At 36.9% G+C, this 22,587-nt stretch overlaps 1 protein-coding gene across 1 annotated transcript in view; it reads right to left on the bottom strand.

The window, feature by feature from the left end:
- The window catches only part of PDE7B (phosphodiesterase 7B), a 173,238-nt gene extending 150,882 nt beyond the window's left edge, over positions 1-22,356 (bottom strand). The window contains exons 1-2 of the mRNA XM_027669981.1: positions 22,253-22,356; positions 21,972-22,086 (exon numbers count right to left, since the gene is read on the bottom strand). Of these exons, the coding sequence (XP_027525782.1) occupies positions 21,972-21,992 (21 nt within the window). The 5' untranslated portion in view covers positions 21,993-22,086; positions 22,253-22,356. The remainder of the gene's footprint in view (positions 1-21,971; positions 22,087-22,252) is intronic.
- Positions 22,357-22,587: the final 231 nt, after the last annotated feature.

Raw genomic sequence — 22,587 nt, 5'->3', positions numbered from 1 at the left:
GAAGAAGATAATCTTATGAAAAGAATCATGAGGATGCAAGATTTCAGTAAAACTCTACCTCGATTTGCTGGAATGGTTCTTTTTTCAGGATCTTCTCTTCCATCTGCAACATGCATGATCAAATTATGGGAGCCATATTATCTTTAGCCCTTCAAACTAAACAACACACACTTTCTCTATAGTAAGATCTTAGATTCAAATTTATTCCCACACATTAAAGGAAAAAATAAGTATTTTGTGCAAACACTGTGTGTGTATGTATGTGTGGGAGGTATTTTGCAATGTGAATGCAGCTGTTGCTTTGTGAGCTGCAGCTAGTAAAACTAGAATTATGAGCTGGAGGTGTCCACTTTCAGGTTCCCCTTGTGGCATTATGAGGCCCTCATATATTTTTGATCCTGCTATCAACAAATATCTATGAAAGCTTCTGAAAATTACTTTTGGCTTTGTCCGGAAGTCATTTCCATGCAAGGTAAGGAACTATTCTGTCAGCTACATTGGAAACCTGGATAATGCTACCTAGATGAATTGCACCCATAACAGATAGAAATGTTGTTTCCTAAGTTTGGGGGTTTTTTTCCTTTAAAAATGCAGGAATCTGTCCTCCCTTCTGTGTTTAAAAAATTAAGACAGGCCAAACATTTAAAGGAACACCAGTGGTCAGTTTACTTCAGTTAAAACAAAAATAAAACACCCACATTCTCTTGTGAGTCTATATTTGAGAAAAAAAAATCTAATAAAAATTCCCGTCTTTCTCCCAGTGGACTTCTCCTTGGTGTATCAGATAAGTGACAGTGCTGAGGATTAACCATCATTTGGTCCCTGGTGCTCTCACAGCATTCCTAGGTTATGCGTCCTAATTAAGGGACAGATTTATTTGCTTCATAATGTTACTTTGCTTCATAGTGATTCAAATATGTACCAACGGGGACTTCAAGATGAGATACACATTAGCTTTACAAATGGCTCAAACCTATCTTTTAAAGTGGGTTATGAATTTATATTTGTTATTTTCTCAGGGCCCAAATTCAGTTGATGTGATCAATTAAGAAATCAATGGGAATTGTTTGTTTAACATATAAATATCAGAATAATACACGTCATTTGAAAATTTAAATTTCAGGAATTAAAAATTGGGAAAATCAGATTAGAGGATGCTCAAATTTGAGGAACTGGATTATTTGTCATCTGTGAAGATTATGCCTCTTGAACCTTAGAAGGATTCAACTTTGATTCATATTTTACAAATGACTTTATACTACTGATTAGGTGAACTGTTTACCCTTGAACCTAACTTGTCCCAGGAAGCTGGGACAAGCCAGGTTAGGCAAGTAAACATTGACTAGTTATGAAATGGGAGAGGAAGTAGGAGAACAAACAATCTCACAATAAAAACAGGAGAACAAAGGAATTTTGCCTGCTCAGCAAACAAAATATGAAGGTAACAGTACTGAACAATGCATTTGAATTACAAGATATGGGAAAATGCTTTCATAGAATGTAAAAAGAGGATAAATTAATAAATTTATAATTATTAAAAACATGAAAGAGGTGGAGGCATGGGCAGCTGACATTAACTGATTGCCTTGTAGAAGTAGTTGTTAAACAGAAAGAGAATCTGGAGTACTTGCTTACATTTGACTGTGTCTGGGCATATATCGAGGTAACAGCTCTGTAGCTCTTAAATAGCTAGTAAATGTATATAAAACACCCACAGTCTCAAAGAACTCTCAAGTACACAGAAACAAAAATACAAGAGGCTGAAATAATTAATTCTGACAAAATGTGAGACCATGCACCCCTACTAGACAAAATTCTTGTTCCTATTTAAGGCTGATCATATCTTAGATGGTCACAGGATATCCTGAGCTGGAAGGGACCCATGAGGATCATTGAAGTCCACCTCCAAGGTGCAATTCCAAGGCATATAAACGCAAAACTGCAGACACTGACAAGCACTTATGACATAGCAACAGAGATCCTTTATTCTGCCTTCTACAAGTCTTATTTCAAATAAACTGTGATAGAGAAATATGACTGAAGGAAGAAAATACAACAAAGCTGGTAAAATCTTATGGGCCCAAACAATAGGTGAAGAGCTTGTTTGTTTTCATGTGGGCACTCTTTGCACTTCTTACGTGGAAATATGAAAACGTTGCGTGGCAACCATCAGTGTTAATGCAGTCACACGTGGCAAATGAAATGGGTGTGCCCAGTATAAAATGCCATTGCTAGGTTGTGCAAATATGATGAAGGACAATATTTACATGACTTTTACAGACAACAACTGTTAGTAAGAAGCAATATAAACACTGAGCAGGCACTTTTCCCCTACCAGGAACCCATGAGAAATGCTCAGACAAGAGACTTGATTGAGAGTTTACTGCAGCAAGGAGAGACTGCCCTCGGTATTTAATGGGGTTTGGATCTGCTCTTAAATCACAAATAAGAATAAAAGCATTACAGTAATGAAATAAGATAATAAATAATGACCTAAAAATTATTAACTTGAAAATTACAAAATGCATTTTCTTATTATGGAATGATTTTGTCTACTTTGCAGCATCACTGTGTTCTACCTCTGCCTCTGGCAAACAAAGGAGACACGGTTGTACAATATATTTATATATATTTTAGAACCAGAAGCCAAAGAGGTGTTTACAAGTGTAGTATAATAAAAGATTCTTCAAGATGACAAACACAGCTGTTCAAGGACCACAAATATGATATGTAGGCCTTAAAAGCTTTTTATAGCTCTAGTATTAGAAGTCTGGCGCATTAAGAACTAGTAAGCCTACCACTGTTAGTGCCAAGTCTGACATCAAATATTCAATGAATTCTCTTTTCCCAACCTAATATAACTCCAGGCCTGCTGCTACTCTGTTGTTACAACTAATATTTGCACTAGAAAAATAAATCTTGTCATACACATGTATGAAGAGCCTTGATCAACACATTTAGACCATTTTGAGTCTATCAAACAAACTCTTCACAAAATTACCATCCAACTAATATGTTGACTATTTCAGAAAACCCTGTTTACACAGAACCCTTGTACAAACAACACAGCCTTGGTTTTTATGAATTATTTTATAACTAGAAAATGCAATCACAGTTGGAAAGTTCAAATATTCTATTGCTAAAAACACATTGTAAAAACTTGGATCGGAAATGTAAGCAAGCTGATAACTTTTTAACAAAATCTCAGCTGATGCTGACAATAACATTAGGTTTCAACGTATGAGGTTTCAACTTTTGCCCATATAAAATTAAAATTTCAGCAGACTATATGCATACAGACAATGCATGAATTGAAACACACTCATTCACTTGTATTATACTGAATGCTGAACCAATTTTGGTTCCTAAGCAGGAAAAACATATGTTTAGTTTCCTATTGGCTGCATCCTCCAAAACTGTTACAAACAAAACATATTCCTGAAACTCAAAAGCAAAACCAAGATAAATGCTGCCAGAAGGTGGCCAAGAATTGGCAAATGCAATTTATCTGTATCTTGTAATGAAGTTTAAGAGTAAGCTAAGCAGTCAGTCCATCATCTAGGTGTGTGATTTCTTTCAGATGTTTCAGACAGGTATATTTTTAGTTTCTTGCTACCAATATGATGAAGCCACAATACCAAAGTGTTAGATGCCACATTTTGGCAACTTCCACAGACCTATTTGTAGTTCTGTATTCAGAGTCTCAGTTTCTTATGTTGATAAGTTTCTTGGCTGACTACTTATTCCCATTGTTAGGAACCTCTTTAACTTCAGAGTAAGAACAGTATAACGATCCACCTTAGAAAGTGATATTATTGTTATAGAAAAATAATTTTTACTTGAGAACAGAACAAATCAAACTCAGTTACACTGAAATAATAGATGTAGACCTCCACATTACTGGAGTGCAAAATAGTTTTGTTGGACGATTACTTGCCATTTCTTGATTGAGATAAATCACATGGATGATTGTATTAATCAAACAGGGCAGACTGGGACATGTCAGGAGATTTAATAAGTTCTTAAGAGTTTTGGTTCTTACTGCTGTGCTAATTCCTCATGGTTATTTGTGATATTCTGGCTCTGTTGTAGTCCGCAGGAGATTTATTACAGTGCTCACTACATTATTTTGATACATTTTAATTAAAATATTAATTAAAGATAACTGTAACAAGGGACCTGGGATATGTAGTGTGAGATCAGTTTAACATAATGACATGTTGCTTCTCATCTTCAAATGTATACTTTTAAGCAGGGCTGCCACACAGAAATATGCTTTCTATTTTATCCGTTGCTGAGAATAACATACTGGGTTTTCCAAGGTTGTTCTTAAACTGCGAACTGGTTGGACTTTAAGCCCTACTTGTAGTGAATTTCAATTTTTTTTGATTGAAAGTTCTAGAAGTTTTCAGGGATGTAAATATTTGAATTATAAGTTGTGATTTGTTCTTAGTTCTAAAAAACTTTTCAGCAATAGGCTGTTAGAGCAAAGCACATGCAGCTGAAGCTTCTCTACCTCTCTTTTGTATAACCCTGTCCCTCTGATACAAGCTATTAATCAGTGGGTTTAGAAACATTCTCCCTTGTGAATAAATCTAGCAAACACAGGCAGCAGACATGCTCAAAAAATTAGAAGCTGTAAAGGTAAATGATGTGCAAATTACAATGTGGCTTCCCTGTGGATTTCGCTGTCTTTGGAAGAGATACAAGTACCAAAGCCTGGGCATGTGCACACACATACCTACACATAAACAAAATGAGACCTTCAAATTACCCGTAGTAGCAATTATCTAGAACATCATAAGAAATGAATCTCCTATTCATCTTCTGAAAGTGTAAATACTGAATGAAAGCATATGTTATATTTGAAACATTTACTATCATGTTCCTTTTGAACTCTCATAGTATACTAATGGATGTGCCAGAAAAATATCAAAGCACAGATGACCTAGAATGCCCACTAGCAATGTGAATTAATGGATATGAGGTACTGAAGCAGAATTTGATCTGAAAAATAAAAGCAGCAACAGACATAATCCAGAATATCCTCATTATTATCTGCATTTTTTGATAAAGAACTAAAGATATTCATTTCTATACTTTCATGAAATTAGCTGTTAGCTTGGCCCTCCCTGTTAAAGGAAACTTGTTAATTGAGAGATGTTCCTTCTGTCCTCTTCCTCAACCATATATTTTACATTTCCAGCTGGTGCCTGCTGGCAACCCTACCACATCTGTGCGGCTTGGCACTCCACCGGTCTGACAGGTGTCATGTCTAGTGCTTAGAGTCACTGAATGGTTGAGTTTGGAAGGGACCTCTGGACATCACCTGGTTCATAGCCTGTCTCTGACTTTTTAACACGCTCCATCAGCTATTTATACACAGCGATAAGACCTTTTCCTAGCCTTCTCTTCTTTGGGCTGAACAGTCACAGCTCTCTCAGTCTCTCCCTGCATGACAGATCCTCCCAGTCCTTATTCATCTTTGGTGCTTCACCAAGGTCACTCCAGTAACTCTATATCTTTCTTATACTGGAGAGCCCAGAACCGGACGCAGTGCTCAAGAAGGGGCTTCATAAAATGGACTGTCCATAAACCATTAACTTCTAATGATCTCAGTAGAAGTTGTCATTAAGGACTGTGAATTTAGAAGGCCTACAAAGTTTTCATTAGATCAAATCAAGGCTGATCAAAGGTAGGCTAACAATTTAACCTAGCGAGCATGCACCAAAAAGAGTAACTTTCAGTAAAAGTAGAGTTTGAATTCCTCAAAAAGAACAGAAGCATTTTTGCTTTGAACTAAATACAAAAGATAACATCTACATCACTGACAAAAATGTTACCTCCGAAAACCTACAAAAATTTAGATAGCAACTTATGCAACGGTTAACCAATGCAAATATCTAATCTTGGGTTTGTATGCTTACATTGCTTCTCCTCTTTCGTTTGCTACCCTAGACTTTTGTTTCAAATTAAATGACCAAAGGAGTATCTTTTTCTGTGTGGGACCTTGAATACACAGCAGCTGACACTATGGAGAAGGCAGAGGGAAACAGGTATAGCTGTAAGGCAAGTAAATACATAGAGTAAAATCATGGGAAAAATGTTTCATGAAAACAAATATTCCCTTGTTTTTCATGTAGGTCTGTCTTTAGCCTTGTATTTTAAGGGAAAGCTAGACTTTGCTATGATACCATGAAACAATTTAGAGATCTTCGACAAAATTTGATGTAGAAAAAGAAAACTACATTTTGTCACAGTAGAAAAACTCACTGATCTACAAACTTATTGATCTGTTATTTTATTTTTACATATGAATATAGGAGTAGAATCAGTTGATCTGACAAATAGTTCTATATGTCAGGATTAATCTGTCCAGTGGAGAAAAAACTTTGAGTTAAGAGAAGCCAGACCAGATGAGAAAAACATTAAATGAGGTATCAGATTTCCAGGAATAGGTAATATTGACTTATTCACATATAGATATAAAATGTCTGTTTATACCTTGATACAATACATCTTGGTGCTGGCGATGGAAAATTTCTCCCTGGTCCTGTAGAATAGAAGTTCGTACTTTCAAATAGGAATATACCACCCCTAAGTTTTTCAAACATCACACATATATTGCAGCTTCCTTCTCACTCTTTCCAGTGGCAAATATGTCTTCAGATGCTAAGTACTTGGAATTTATACCCTTTTCTGCTAGTTCTCAAGTCAACCCTTCACTTAAAATAACACTATATTGAAAAAAGAGTTTTTTCACAGTAAGAAGAACTGCCTTACCTCAAAGACAATGAAGCAAGTGAAGCAAGACAAAACCAGTCTCTGCAGAACCCAGACACTACAGGGAAGCGTTGTGGCTTTGCAACACATGGCTCCTGTGGATTGGTTTTCTAGCAAACTGTCATGTGGTCATTTGACTTTTCTATTTGAATTAAGAGAAATAGTGTTCCCAAATAGCTGTGGGAAATGCTAATTTGACATGATTATGATGCATACAGAAAATCAGATGTTATGTTATTATTACATGTGATTTTGTAAGCCATTTTTACCCTGTTCTTGAAAATCAGCACTTTAGAATTCCTACATGTTGTACTAGAAAAGGATATTATGGATCAGTGATTTTTTTCTTCTAGTATTAAACCTTTGCCTACTGATTTCCTTTTTTAGAAGAGTTATATTCAGTTCATTCATGTAAAAATTCCCATTTCCATTCTAAATTATCTTCTGCTGTAAGTAACAAATCCATTTATAAAGATTTAATAAGAAGATCTCTAAGTAGGCCTGGAAGGCTAGACTAGCTAATCACAGTATTGACTTGAATATATATACATTTTAAATTACACTATTTTTATATTGATGTACTTGCTCTAAATCTTTACTTCCTACAGATAGTTTCATACAATTTTTAGAGAACCTTATATTTTTGGGAAGAAACTCCTTTCAAAGTATTGTCATGAAAGGAAAGGAGCATAATTTTTTTCCCTTGTTTAAAACAGAGAAAATGAAGATAGTGATCTGTGATTTTCTACATACAAGTATTAAGGATCAGAATTCAAGGATCAAGTATGAGTCAAAGTCTACTGAGTTTGTAGTAAGATGAATCACCAGTACAGTGTGACTTAATAGCACACTCCAGTTTTTCTCTATTCACCCCTGGCATTTGATTTATTGATTCCTTTCTCCGTTCTAATTTTAGTGAACACTAACCTCTGAGGTTACTAAACAAACAGTGGTCTTCAACTGACCATCCTAACTCATTAGTACAGGCCCTGCCACATCAGAAAAGAAAACCCACAAAAAACCTCTCAATAATATTAGGTAGACAGTGCTAATAGAGAACAGTGACATACCCTGTTATATCAGACCACAGTTGCCCACATGACAGCCAGAACAGTTCCCAGGAATAGCCAGCGAGGGCTGGCAAAGGCCATCAGTGGCACCACTTGACATGCTTGCTGACTTGCCAGCCACACTGTGAAGCACAACCAGGCAGACTGCGCACCAAGTAGTGGTCTGAAGGCAGGCAAATCAGGGAGCACACTTGATTCACAGGCAGGATCCAGATCTGCAAACTAAAATTCCATCAGGCAGAAGTACAACTAGAACTTCACTATGAAAATAAAATTGTGGAAATTGATTTGCCTTTTCTTTTCAGCAACAGTATTCTGTGCATTTGATGCTTCTTGATAGGATATTTCTGATTATGAAGAATGAAAAGTTTTGCTGTGCAAAAAAAAGCTGCTGCTTGTCTGCCTTTAGAACAGACAGTGAGAGCAACTTCCAGGCTGAAATCAGTTTCTTAAGTTATTACAACAGCACAGGCCTGATAAAGTCTGAGAATATAACTATCTAAATCTTATTGAGGACTGTTTTTTTTCCTAGGAGTTAAACTAATTCCTAGCATTTAAATTATTCTTTGTCAAACTGCATCTTTTATCAAGACTTCCCACATCATAAGGTGATATTACAAGAATAATGCAGAGGTAATATTCCAACGTGGCTGGTAAGAGTAGAGGTACAAGAACAGGGAAAATAAGGAATTAGACAGACTGCAATGCCTAGAGGCCTCATGCATTGTTTGTTGTCAAACACTAATAGTCTAGTTTGATGTTTCTGAGAGTGATGTAAAACACGTGGTAACCTTTGCCCATACCTTACTCTGGAATTCCCATGTACCAAATGCCACTGAGGCAGAGCAGCTTCCCTGGGATGGCTGCCAGCACTGTGAGTACAGCTTGCTGAAAATAAACTTGGTGCCAAGAAGATGCAAAGGGCAATCACTTAAAGGGAAAGATGCCATCAGAAAATTAAGCACAAGCACAAAAAGACTACAGCAACAGTGAGAGAGGCATATACGTCTTTGAAGTGAGAACCAAGTGACACTTGCAAAGCAACTACTGAAGTTCCTAGAACTTATTTCATTAGTTACAATAATTTCAGGTGCCTGTAGGCAAGTTTATTTTAAATGTGTACTGATTTCTTCAGAATGATAAAGAATGTGGAATCTAGACAGAGGCATAGCCTAATTTGCTGATGTGCTAGTTGACAAGAAAATGAGATAATTCTGCCAAATTAATTTATTTATGCACAAATATTTGTTGGAAGATGTGGCAAAGGCTTTGTAATCCCAGAAAGACTGTTAGATGGACTGTTAGATGTTTGACTCTTCAAAGTAAAATGCAGTAGAAATTAGGTGCCGGGATATTAACACAGAACTTGCATAAAACACATAAACCAGCAAGGCCTCGTTGATAAAACAGGAGAGCAGGATTTTTCTTATTATCAGACTCAGATATGAACTGAATACTAAAACCGGAAACAATATTAATTTTTTTATGTAACATAGCCCTCTTCCATACGTGGAAGACTATCACAAAGCCAAGTAGACTTCTTCTCACACATATAAGAAGAGAATTTGGTTTATATCTACTAAGTTTTCTGTACCGTGCAGTTTTTTAGGATACCTTGACAGGTCACATATCAGTCATAGACCTGATCTTTCATCTTAGGAATTTCTGTTAGATATTAATTTCTTTTTCATATCTGTATTTAATAACTCACAAACAATTCACAACTGAAATTTCTCATACTGATACAAAATTTAGAAGGACATAGAAATACTTCAAATCCAGAGATGCATTCCACCAATTTTCCAAAGCAATTGTTGAATAAATATCTTACAGACTTTCTAAAAATGTTGTTATACTTGAGAAATCAAATTTTGGTACTGTGAAGTGGTATTGTCAAGACCTGCAGAGACACTGGCATTTCCTCAGTATTTAAACACTCCTATAGGCAAAGCCATTAATATAATTAAACACATTGTTAGAGATCTAAAACATTCAGAGTATCTAAAGTCACAATTCTCCATATAAAAAAAAAAAGAATGACCATATTCTTGCTGTTGTGAAACACATTATTTGTGGGTAAAGTCATAATGATTTTTCTTTCACATATCAAGTAAAATTGCCATAGCAAATTCTCAAATAATGTGTGAATGGTCCAGATAATTGCGAGTAATGGGATGTCAAAAGGTGAACCAGTGAGGTTAATAAATATTCTGGAGTGAGTAAATAAATAATGAACTTCACTGTTTCTTGTTTCTAAAAGTCGAATCTTTAAGTTTCTTACAGTCTTCTCAGATTTTTTTTCCATTTTATCCCTCATCATCAGGGGCGAATACTTTCCAGTACTTCATAAACTAGGACTGTAGTATCTGTTACATACGATTTGTAGTCTCAATTACTCTCTTTTAAACATGTGATGATTTCTTTGAAAAATTGGGAGAAATGTATCTTCCACTTGGAAAGGGAAGTGTTGAGGAATATGATAATCTTCAGTTTCTTAGCAGCTCATTTTGCAACTTCACAGAAATGTCTCCTATACAAACAATCTATTCTGATGCTGGAAATGGCCTTTACATCACCAGAATTGTGTAGCCCACCATCGCAGAGAAATATGTGTAACGCTGGACCCAAGCACCCAAGAACCCTGATGTTTAACAGATTAAATATTTTTATGGACAGCCAGTGTAGAAATACTGAGGGTTCAAAAGATCAAGACTTGATGCAAACAAGGAGAAATGGTGCTGATATAGACTTAATATCAACAATTCTATAGCAGTGATTACACTGACTTAATATCAGCAATTTCAGAATCAATATCAGATGGAGAAAGGTGCATTATTACAGATGTTTAAGATAGCAAGATACAGTGCAATTTCCCCCTCGTCATTCTCTGTATCCACCCTTTTCCCTTTCTTCCTCCTCCACCCTTTCAATCCCTATCTGCCCACGCCCTGCCCACACAACGTGAAGCAGAGCAGGGGATTTTGGGTCAGACGTGACAAGTTCTCTGTGGGAGATTCTGCTCGCAGCCTTGCAAAATGGGCTGTGTCCACTGATGCTGAGGAAAGGTTAGCACAGCTATGGGATCACACAATTCAGCATGCTCTGCTGTGGGGGTGCCTATAGCAAACAGAGCTCCAGGGTATGTAAGGTTTTCACCCTGCCTGCTGAAACAAGTCTGTGCTTTGGCTTCAGTGGGAGATAGGTACAGCTTGTATTCAGGGTGCATATTGTAGGTAAACTGAACCCTTAATTTTTATTTAAAATGTGAAAATCAAATAGATGCTTGAATTCATTCTATCTCCAGTTTAAGAACACCAAAACTCTAGGATACAGAGCAATTTGCCATAACAATTTTTTTCTTTTATGAAATGGCAAATTTCCATAGTAGAAAGCTCTGTCAACATAAACTCCTTATACAAATGTTTGGTTGTTCTGCAGTCAAATAACTAGATTCACAGACAAAGAGTAGAAAGCATAAATATTATATTTAAACACTAAATACTTTCTGATTAATAAAAAACAATTTTCTGAGTTAGAAAATTGGGAGTGACAAAAACTTGAATATCCAACTCTTAAAAGATTTATGCACAGATAGAGAACCTATTTCCAAAAAGTAGCCTTTGATACATCTGTGTTTCCCGAGTTTCTACCTGTGGGGAATAGAGGTGTCTAACTTAAGTGAGTCTTACTGATCTGCCTAATATTTTACATACATTTTCATACCCTGCTGGTACTACAACACACTTTACAACATAGAGCAAGAGCCTTAAATAATCTCTTAGCTCAATACAATTTTTCTAGGTTAGTATTTCATTTGGTATGAGTCTGAACACGATATCATGTTCCTATTTGGGATTCAAAGTCTCTGAGACCATCTCTGCTTGCCTTTCTCACTTTCACTCTGTTATCAGCCATAATCAGAAATGCTTCTGATGTTTTGTGATAGACAAGGTTATACCCTCCTCTTGTGCCTGCCTACAATATGGTGCCTTGACTTCCTGTAAGTAATTCTGTTTACAGTTCAGAAGGACAGTGTAGTTGCAGTGGTTCACAATCAAAAGGCAAAAGATTCTTTTCCTTTTGATATTTCATTTTTTTAAAATTAGTTCAATAAAAAATTCTTTAGCTCTAACCATAGCAGCAAGGTAAATTTTTAGAAGTAGCAAGCAGTTGCTGTAAATGTAACATAGAACATGGACAGAAGAGACACCGTTTTCAAAATGAGCTGCCCAAAATATTTTAAAGAAGTGGTTAAGTTTGCAAATTCTGAGTGATTCTTAAAAGAATCTTCATTTAAAGGAAAAGTGTTGGAGTGACCAAGTCAAACTAAAACTCTATTTCTATTCCCCTATTTGTAAAACTAATAATGGTAAAGTTGCTCTTAAAAAACCTCACCTTTTTCTTTATTTATTCAAGTGTTCAGAAACATCCTCTGTCCAAATGATGATTTTCATTAACAAATCCTTTTACACAAGACTCTTTGAGAACAGTGAATGCCAAAGCATGCATGAAGCATGAAAAATAACTTATAATTTCTTATACCATACATGATAATGTCACAACTTAGGCTGATGCAATTTCATATGTCCCTGGACTAAGACTAAGGCCATTTCCTTTACATGACTGACTTTCCAATGGGCACTGGAACAGATTACCCAGAGAGGTTGTGGAGTTTCCCTCACTGGAGATATTCAAAAACTGTCTGGACACAATCCTGTGCCACAGGCTCTAGGATGACCCTTGCTTGAACAGCAAGGTTGGACCAGATGACCCACTGTGGTCCCTTTCAACCTGAGCCATTCTGTGATTCTGTGAGGTCCTCTTCCAGCTGCAATGGACTGCAGGAACTGCCTGAAGTTCAGGGGCAAGATGAAGATGAACATTAACTAGTAAAGGACCTGTGTGCTCAGCAGGTACTTGATGCTGAAAAGCAGTGAGGGAAATTTAAGGGATCAGCTGAAAATTACAGCACCACTGGTGATTTTGGTAGAAACATCCAGTGTTGGGCTGACTCTTCATAAATGCTTTACTGATCTCCTTGTCACTGAAATCTACAGGTATCTTATACCACCCTATCAGTCTATACAGTGCACATTATTTGTTGCCAGCACAGACAAATATGTAGTGTGTCAAATGTGAAGATAAAATACATTGAATCTCATCTCTGAACAAGAACCACAAGGGCAACTGTATTGACAGTGTTATTCATATTTGACTTTTTGATGTAAATTAACTAAACCAATTTTTTCTCTCTGCTGCACTCAAGTGGCACTTCTCTGCAGAACTCAGTGGTATAACAATTCCAGTGCCACAGAGGCTGACTTACTATTGTGACTTTTTAAATTAATTATGTCTTGTATACTTGCAACACAGGCAAGAACTCCCTGGTTCAAAGGCATTAGATTTGCTTATGTTGTACTTAATAAAGTGTAAAACAGTTTAGGTAATGAAGAAATTGTTAACATCAGATTTTGACTAATTTTCTGTCTGCTACTAGGAGAAAGAGCATTAGTTCCCATGCCAGAACCTATAAATCAGTGTGGTGAAAACGTAATTTTAAGACAAATGTTCTCAGGAGAAAATAAGGGTAACAGAGTCAAAAAGGAGAAATGCACTTTTAATATACTCTTTCAAAAAATGTCTTTAGAAATTGAGGAAGTAGCTCAGAGGCTTTTGAAGTTCTCTTAAAACCAGAGCTGAAGAAGTTCAGCTGTCAAAGTACTGTCAACAGATGGCAATTAAAGGGGGACTACATAGCACTGAGACCTCTCTGCTAATTGTTTTCTATGTCTTAAACTTCTGGAATTTTTGAGAGTTTTTTTAGAGAATGATTTGCTTAGTTGCAACTTAATTTTCGTCAGCTTTCATAAAAAGGTGCAATGCCAAACATGAATTGGCATTAAATGCTTTTGGCTTTATTCTCTTGTGAAACAGTTTTCACTAATACTTACAAAACAGCAGAAGTCAGCTCCAGCTTGTTCAAAATAGTAGTAAACATGATTGAAAGTTAAAAAATGATTAGCCAAGTGATACTCTAAAACCATGAATACCAATTTAAAAATTCTAATGTAGTGAGACCAAGCTGCAGTGGCATACTAGGTGGTCCAGATGAATGTGAGGCTGCCCCCTGAGAGAGTTTCTGACTGGTTGACATATTTAAACATTATAATCCTCCCTTTCTCATATTATAGGATTTGAAACAATGTTTGCTATGGTGTTTAAGCAAAAAATAAAAACCCAAATACTATCCCACACTCCTTTACTCTGCTAGAGAAGCCCCAAAGGGCTGAATTTGATGGAGGGATGAGAGGAATAATAATACATTTGTGGTGCATGTAAAAACATCTTTTTAAAGCAAGTGTGTTTCACAGCCAAAAAAAATGTAACCAGTACAAGCAAATCTTAACATGCAGAAATAATCTCTTCAGCACTATATAGTTATCATATAAATAAAGCATGGACTGCTGATTTTTCCCCCAGTTATTCTGAAAAGAAGAAACAAAAGTAGAACTGAGTCTGTTAGGAGGAGGGTGAGAAAAGGATTGCTGAAAGATTTGGAAATCATAAGCTTCAGTGACCTTTGAGCTTTAAATGTGGGCACTATAAAATAAAAAACCTAAGCAGACTTTTCATAATGGTCACTGGAACCACAGTTTCACAGAATCATCAAGGTTGGAAGAAACCTTCAAGATCATGTAGTCCAACCATCCATCACTCCCACTAGCAACCACCGAAACCAAACAAAGTCTCTGTACACCTCAGTCTTCACAGGCAAGGTGGAAATTCTGCGGTAGCACTGGGATGTTTTTTTCCCTTTAAAATATATCTGAGCTTTCTTTTAAAAAAACAACTAATTGTCCAAACAACAGCTGTTTAGGAGGAGGTGCTCATTTGGAAAAACACCCATCAGAAAAGTTTCTTGGGTTCAGGACAGAACTCCTGGAGCTGCAGGTGAAGATCTGCTTGAAACAACCTTCATGTGCCCCTTCAGCAGTGTTGAGTTCTAGTTCCACACTGGGGCTAAACATGGGTCAGTGGCTATGGGTTACCTCTACCAGGTCTCATGAACACAGAGCTCAACCCTTAGGGGACACTGCAGTGGCAATCCATCCCAGGAAAGATGACAGAAGCAGAGAGGGAACTTGGAAATTTTTCTCCCATACTTTCTTGAAAGCACTAAGAACATACTACTTCTGTCTAAAGTAGAATGGGAAAACATTTCCCAGGCAACCTCTCGTGCACAGCAATTTTTCAGATGCAGCCATTTCGTTTAGAGATTAAAGTGAATTTGAGCTTCTTTGAAAGCCTGATCATTTCTATTAGCTTTGATGATGATGTATAGGATGAACAGTCAACATCCTCATGTTGCACTGATGTTTGTTACCATACTAGTACAGAGGTTATACTTTAGTAGTGGATATAATTATTAAAGATATAGCTTTGTGGTTCAAAGAGACTGGATGTTAGGGTCTTACTACATGAAAAATATTTTGTGATACAGTGCAGTACGTGTTGGACCCTAAACAAAATTACTATTTCCCTGTTATTCCTCAGCTTTTAAAAATATTACTTACATAGCTGTGTCATTGAAACAGATCATGGTCTTCACTGAAAACAAGCAAGATCAGCCCCTTCTGCATTACAAATATATAGAGTTTTGCAGATGCTAGCACATAAGCTAAAAATTAACTATGGGGTTCTGATTTCAAATAAAATCTGGTAAACATTTATTTTCTGTGAGAAAGGGAAAGAGAAGAGGGAAGTTCAGAGTGTGATGAAAGGAAAAGAATGCATCACAGCTTCTGTGGAGCCACCAAGGCAGCTCTGTGGTAAAACAATGCTGAGGAAGTTATGGAAAACTGGTATGAAACAGGTATGACAAAAGGCTAATGAACCTAAATTTGATATAACTGGTGAAGAGAAGGAGTTCTTTTAAGTCCTGAAAACTCAGCAGGCCTGATCTTTCAGAGATATAAACTGGTGGAATTACACCATTTTACATCCTCATACACCAGTCTGAGTCTTGTTCTTATCTTTCAGTCATTCTGCTTTTCAAAAAAACTAAACAGCTGTGCACCTGAGCAATTTGCTTGGGAAGAAATACATTTCTTTTGTATCTTCTTAGTTGATATCTAGTTTCTTCAAGAAAAGTTTTTAATAAGAGGATTTTAATTACTATTGTAAAAGCATTTTCAAGAGTGTTTTTTAATAACAGTGTTCTCAGATCTGCTAAAGCAGAAAGCAAGTGACTGTCCTCCCGAGCCTTGAACACGCACAGCTCCCAGCTCTCCTTTTCTGATGTGTTCAAGTTCTCCTTTATAAATCAGGACTAATTACTGTTTTTCTGGCCGTCTTACACTCTTCTAATGACCATATTGATTAAACTGGAGATGCACTGCCTAATTACATTTATGATGGCCATTCTGATGCCACTTGAACGTTGTTATTAACAGATGCTCAGACACTACGGCAGTGTGTAAAACAGATATGACTCTGCATAAATAATATAGACCAAGTCATATTCCAACTTCTGAAACAGAAAGGGCTTGTAGCCTGTTTCAACATGGTTGTCAGTTAACAGAAAGCCAGAACTGTGCTTTCTCCATGAAGATGTCATGCATCTGTTTTCATCTCTCTCTGGGTGTCTATGTGAAATCTTCAACTCCTTCCCAGCAACCTGGTACGCACCGAGTCCTCATTCTGTCTAACCTGCTCAGAGGTTTAAAATCAAGTGTAAGTGGTAAGTTGAGGAAAAGGCAAAACCAAATGTCAGTGTTGCCCATATTTAGCGTATTTCAGTGTGCAGCTGCATATATAAGTGAAGTTCATAGCACTGCTGCACCCTTAGTTTCTTGTGGAAACTGGTACCCTCCTACAGATTATGTTCTCTGCGTCTGTCTAAGCAGAGGTCTCAGTTGTTGTTCTATACCAGGATCATCATACACCCTTTGGATGACAGTTGAATTTTTGAGAAAGCATTTCATGTCAATATGTGTTTGTTTCCAAAACACAGAAAACACCCAAGAACTGACATCTCTTTCCAAGCAATGAGTCCATGCACACTTGATGGTAACTCTAACTCTGCCACCTCCTACTAGACAAGACCCAGAGCTTAGCTAGTCTTTACACACACACTAGGAGGTGTGCTAAGGGAAAAGGTTGGGTAGGGGGAAAGAGAAGGAATTAATAACATGGGTGTACATACCCTTTCTTTCAGGAGGAATAAAGGGCAATTTCCAAAAAAGGAGCAAAACTGACTACACAATAGCTCAATATCATCCTTCAGGGGTTTTCTTGAGATTGAGAAGCCATCCCTGAGTTGCTTCATATTGAGTCAAAACACGCGTACCTCCCTCTTTATTCTTGGAAAGGAAACTATCATCCTTGAAAACATCTTCACTACATACAGATGGGTTAGTATCATAGAACATCCATAGAACTCTGCTATGAACATCCATGCAGAAAAATTGCATATGGGTCCTGACAGCAGTTGCCCCACAAATGTGTTTTTATGCCTCTGTGACAATTAGCTAAACTTAGTTTGACAGGAGATTCTGTGCTCTATTTTTAAAAACCTTAAGCTGCCACCATCAACACATATTTTAGTGAGATATTAGTTGGTGATTTTCTCACACCAGAAATTTTTGTGGGTAACTAGTATAAATCTACCAACTAAAGAGAAAAATGCCTCTGCAACTATTTTCTTCTAAATATTTGTTTCTTATTTTTTAAAATAATCTACTCAAAGAGAAGTAGATCTTGCTGCTTTTGTCTGCAGGCAATTCTTTAGCTAAACTGTAACCAATTTGCCTCTGTCTGTGACTGGGAAAATACTAACTGTTCATGCCCACCTATTAAGAGGAAGAGATCATCAGCTATATTTAGCCATCCAGGCAACTTGGATGTCTTATTTGGCTGGACAGTAAGCTAGCAGTAGAATATCATATGTCACCATAAGACTGTGTGACTTAAATAAGTAGCTAAACTGAGTTCTTAACCACCCTCACTCACAGCTCCCACCGTGAAGAATATAATAAAAAAACTGCAACTCAATAGAGCCCTTTCATTAGTTTCTCTAGTTCAACACTGTTTACATAATAAAATGATAACCACAGATTTTTCAGTTTTCAAAGAACAGAACAAGTGACAAATGTATATCAAAATTACTGCATCAGTGGACTGCTGATATTACACTATTAAATGTGTGCAAAAGAAATGCTTAATTCATGACTGCTGTTTTATGAGAATTGCCTCTGCCCCAAACTTTTCACTCACAGTTTTGTCACCGAAGTCTGGCTTCTGGAACTGCTCTCTCTTCTATCTGGCTCTGATTTGTTAATTTTCTACTTTAAAACTGAAGGCTTTAAAACAGAGAGCTCTCACTAGGCCAGACGTGAGCACTGTGAACCCTAGGAATGTATCTTCTGGATCCCACAGTCTGTTACAGGAAAACAGAAATAACAAGTTCAGAGGTTCAAATATTGTTTTCTAATGTAATTTTTTTGGAATGGCACTGTAGTAAGAATAATAGTAAAAATGAAATGTAAAAGTTCTTCAAACAATTTTTGGGATGATACAGAAGAATTCTTTTTGCTAAAAAATCTTTCAGAATTTGACTTCGCATTTTCAAATTCTATAAATTAGTTCAATAAATTGTCTTAAATAAAACAAATGCATTCTATCTCTCTAGTATTTATACAAAGTTGATACTTCAGATCTGAAGAACTTTTACTACTATCAGAAGGCACATTATTTGATTTCTACTCATTTACTGTTAAACAGAAAAAAGTTACTAAAAGTTCTCATCTGATTGCATATGTGGTTCCTGGCATTGTAGCCCAGCTTCTCAGCATTATTCATCTTTAGGTGCCAAAATTGACACACTTTGTTTTGGCCAGAGAAAGAAAAAGCATCAGAACTTCTGAACTGCTTTTGGGCGCTTAAGCTGCATGCCTGTGTCCCAGTGACCTCAGGGTAAAAACTCTAAATAACATCAGTTCTACACCCTGAAGCTTCTGACTGAAAAGTGCAATTTTCACGCTAGATGTAAAGCCAATATTGCACTGAAAGTGTAAGAATTGATGACCCTGCAAGGGTAAGTCTGCTTTCTGGCTGAAGAACAAGAAAAATGATTGCTATAGTTCCAATATCCTCTACCCGATATGGATCTGAGAGGAGGAATACTGAACTATCATTTCATTACAAAACACTTAATTTTGTTCTGGCAGCTGGTAGGTCTCCAGCTGTCCCTTTCATTTTCACCCTGTGACAAACACATGGAATGCTGTAATAATTTCAAGCATGAAAACGGAGTAACAATATGATGATGCACAATGGTGAGCAGCTAAGAATGCTCATTTACATAGCATATCTTCCTGGCTGCACCAAGTGACTTGTTTTTCTGTTACCCCAGAAACCAGAACCAAACTCATCAAGACCTTTTGGCCATATATCTACTTTGATTGGAGGAGAGATTAAGTCTTAAACATTTCTTGTGATTAAATAGAGATGCATAAGGTTCTACTCTATTGACAGTAATGGCTTGGTTGGTAACTGGAATTTTTGCTTCATACAGCTCCTATAAAGAAGAATACCAATTTTCAGACATTTCTCATTAAAATATGCTTTAGCTATCGGCAGGAAAACCCTGCAGTGAGTGAAAAGGAGATGTATATGATTGAATGTCTCAAATATACTTCATAGTTGCAAATGAAGACACTGGAAAATCACTCTGTTTCAATGACCTACCTAGAAGTCTGGTAAGGGCAAGCAGAGGGCTCGATTTCAGAAGGGAAAAGGACATAAACAGGGAGGAAGATGAGCTGCTGTTATAATGGTATATTTATATACCGATTTACAGAATTAAACATTTTACAGTTTAAAAACTGATCTGCAATATATTGCATTAGACTCAGCAAAGCATGCCTTACTCTGCTGGAATCACTAGAACTTCAGTGGTAACAACTTCTGCCCACCCTGTGGAAATAAACTCAGAATAAGCAGCCATTCATATCCCATGAAACTTCTGCAGTAAAGATTTTTTTATCTGAGTCAATCTGTGTTCAAGTGTCATTAACCATTTTGTCCACTGCAGAAAGGTCAACCTTAAATTGTATTTCGTTCTAAATAATGAATCAAGATTGTTCAGAGGAAACATTGCAGATAAACTTTTCTTACTAAAGTAGAAAAACTGTATCATTTCCTCAGCTGAAGTCCACTTACCATACTTACTGTTAGTATCACCGCTAGCAGCTGCTACAGAACACAGATGCAGCAAGATGCAGATTAGAGAGCTTATAAACTAAGCTTCTCTGTTTGTTAAAAGAAGTGAATAATTTAATTCTCAGAAATTATTATAAGCAAATGTCTTACAGATTGTCTTTCAGAAAATTGGATATATTCATATAGTTACAGAGTTCTTCCTTAAAGAAGATGCCATAATCTCTACAGACTGAGACTTCCCCTTAGTTAAATTTACAAATTAATCATCTAACAAATACTATACTAACCTTTCTAGTCTTGTGGCTAGAGAAGAACTGCTTTAGTTTTTGAAAACAGCTGGCAGTTCACATACTAAGATTTTAAGGAGGGCTAGGGAGGAGACAATGACATGGAGATTACAAAATAATAGTTCAACTAACTAAGCTTGACTTTGGGTTGTTGGATAATATGAGAAAAAAATATCTTCAAGCATCTCCAAAGAGATGGGGCACTAAAGAGCTTATCTGTGACAAGCCTCTTTGTTTCTGCAGTCATCAGTGAAGATACAGCAAAGGAAATGGAGGAGCTGCAGTTATGCATTTGCAATACACAAAGTCCTTGTTTTCCCACTAGGCACTGCAGAATAGCAATTGTCCATTCACAGCACATAGCACATCCTCTGCATTTCAGAGCTAATATTTTTGCAGTCCTTAAGCTAGCGTGCTTCAGCCTAGTGTAGTCAATTTTTGTAACCCTTTGAGGTGTGCTGTATGAGCTAGGTGTGCTCATGTTCTGTTCCTTGTTAAAGGTATAATTTTTAAAATTAAACTGAAATATTTTCAAATTGCAGAGGATTTATGTGTACAGTAACATCTCAAACAGAGCTGTAAAAAGTCCCATTTCACAAACTGGAAAAATACGAAGATTGCTAGTCATTGAACATACCTGTATATTAATCCAATTAACAATAGAAATTGCCTGTGTTGGCTGAAATTATTTTTAAGTCATACATACACACGAGCTCTGACAAGCGGTTCCTCCTCTTATATTTTATAATCATACTCTTGAAAACAATGTTAGTTTTACAGTAGCAGTTGCTTTCATTTACTGCAGCACACACTGCCCACTGTACTGCTGCAATATTCATTCAAGACAGATCACCAGCTCGAATAGGAATTGAACCTATATGACATCAAACAGATGTCAGGCTACGTTACTTCAACTTCCAAGCACGTTCCACTTTTCTCTGTTTAAGTAGCTAAAGCTGTATGAAAACCAGCGTTGATATAAGATGATCAGCTCTCTCCCATCCCACTGAGGATCTGTTTCTAAGTCAAAGTTCAGGCTGCTTCTTAATTTTGAACTTCTGAACCCAAACCAAGTAAAGGAATCTAAGCATGTAGTAAAAAAAAAAAAAAAAAAAATAAAAAGCCGTACATGTACTCCTAAAAATGAGGCCGATAGTCTTTTCTGCTTGACCTGTTTATTTCCAACTCTTCCTCTCTGTGCTCTCTCAGACAAACTCACAGCCCCCTCAGGATGGGAACAAGTTTCTGCTTTCTTCTCCCTTAATCTAAGCCAGTCAAGTCCCAGGTCTCCTCTCTCGCCACAGAGCAGTAGGAAAATATATAAAAAAATCAATCACACTTTCCTCAGTGGGGTCAGGAAGGACTATAATAACAGAATCTTTCTGAAATCTTTGTAGCCATCAAATGGTTAAATCAACATAAGTTAAAATTTTCATCTAGTTTGAATAAAGAGAAAAAGGGAGGAAATTCAAAAACTGGTTGCTGTAGTAACAATCACCAGCAAAAATCTTTTCCACTGAATAATAGTATTGCCTCCCTCTCCCCCTATCCATTTTAGTTCCCCTTCAACAAATAATCATGCTACCTCTTTTAGATTTGCTGTACATACCTCAACCATTAAACAAGACATTTAACCATAGTGGCAGTTCTGTGACCTTTGAATGCCGTGAAATCTCTAAGCGGTGCAGCTTGTTCATGAAGACTTGTACTGCAGAATCCAGTAACTGCATCCAGGATTAGGAACAGAAATAAGTAACGACAGGAAACAAAAATAATAATAATAATAATAATAATAATAAAATTTAAAAAAGAAGAGGGGAAAAAAAGAAAATAAAAAGAAAAAAAGGAAATAAACCTCCCCAAGTCCCCCAGCCCAGCCACTGAAACCACCTTAAGAAGCAGAAGGGCTCGGGAAGAGAGTGCACTTTTGTGCCAGGGTGAGGCTGGGGTAGCGCTGAGGCTGCTGCAGTCTGGCTGCCTGTGTCAGCCAGCGCAGGCCGAGCAGGGCTGGGAGGTGCTGTCAGTGCCACAGGCGCGGGAGCGCAGACCAATCCACAGCCGTGCTGCCGGCGCGGTGGGGAGAAGCCTTTTCTGTTTATGTTTCCTCATTTCGGGAGTGACGTCAAAGGGTTTAGTTTTTCCTCTGCATGTGCTATTAATTTTAAACGACTACTATGGGAGGAATGCAGCAGTGCTTTAGGCAGGCTACCTTACGTGAAAGGAAC

The sequence above is a fragment of the Corapipo altera genome, unplaced genomic scaffold (genome assembly GCF_003945725.1).
Source record: "Corapipo altera isolate COAL_440 unplaced genomic scaffold, ASM394572v1 2b, whole genome shotgun sequence".
Classification (NCBI taxonomy): Eukaryota; Metazoa; Chordata; class Aves; order Passeriformes; family Pipridae; genus Corapipo; species Corapipo altera.
The sequence above is the reverse complement of the archived record's forward strand: the minus strand, read 5'-3'. Positions and strand labels throughout refer to the sequence as shown.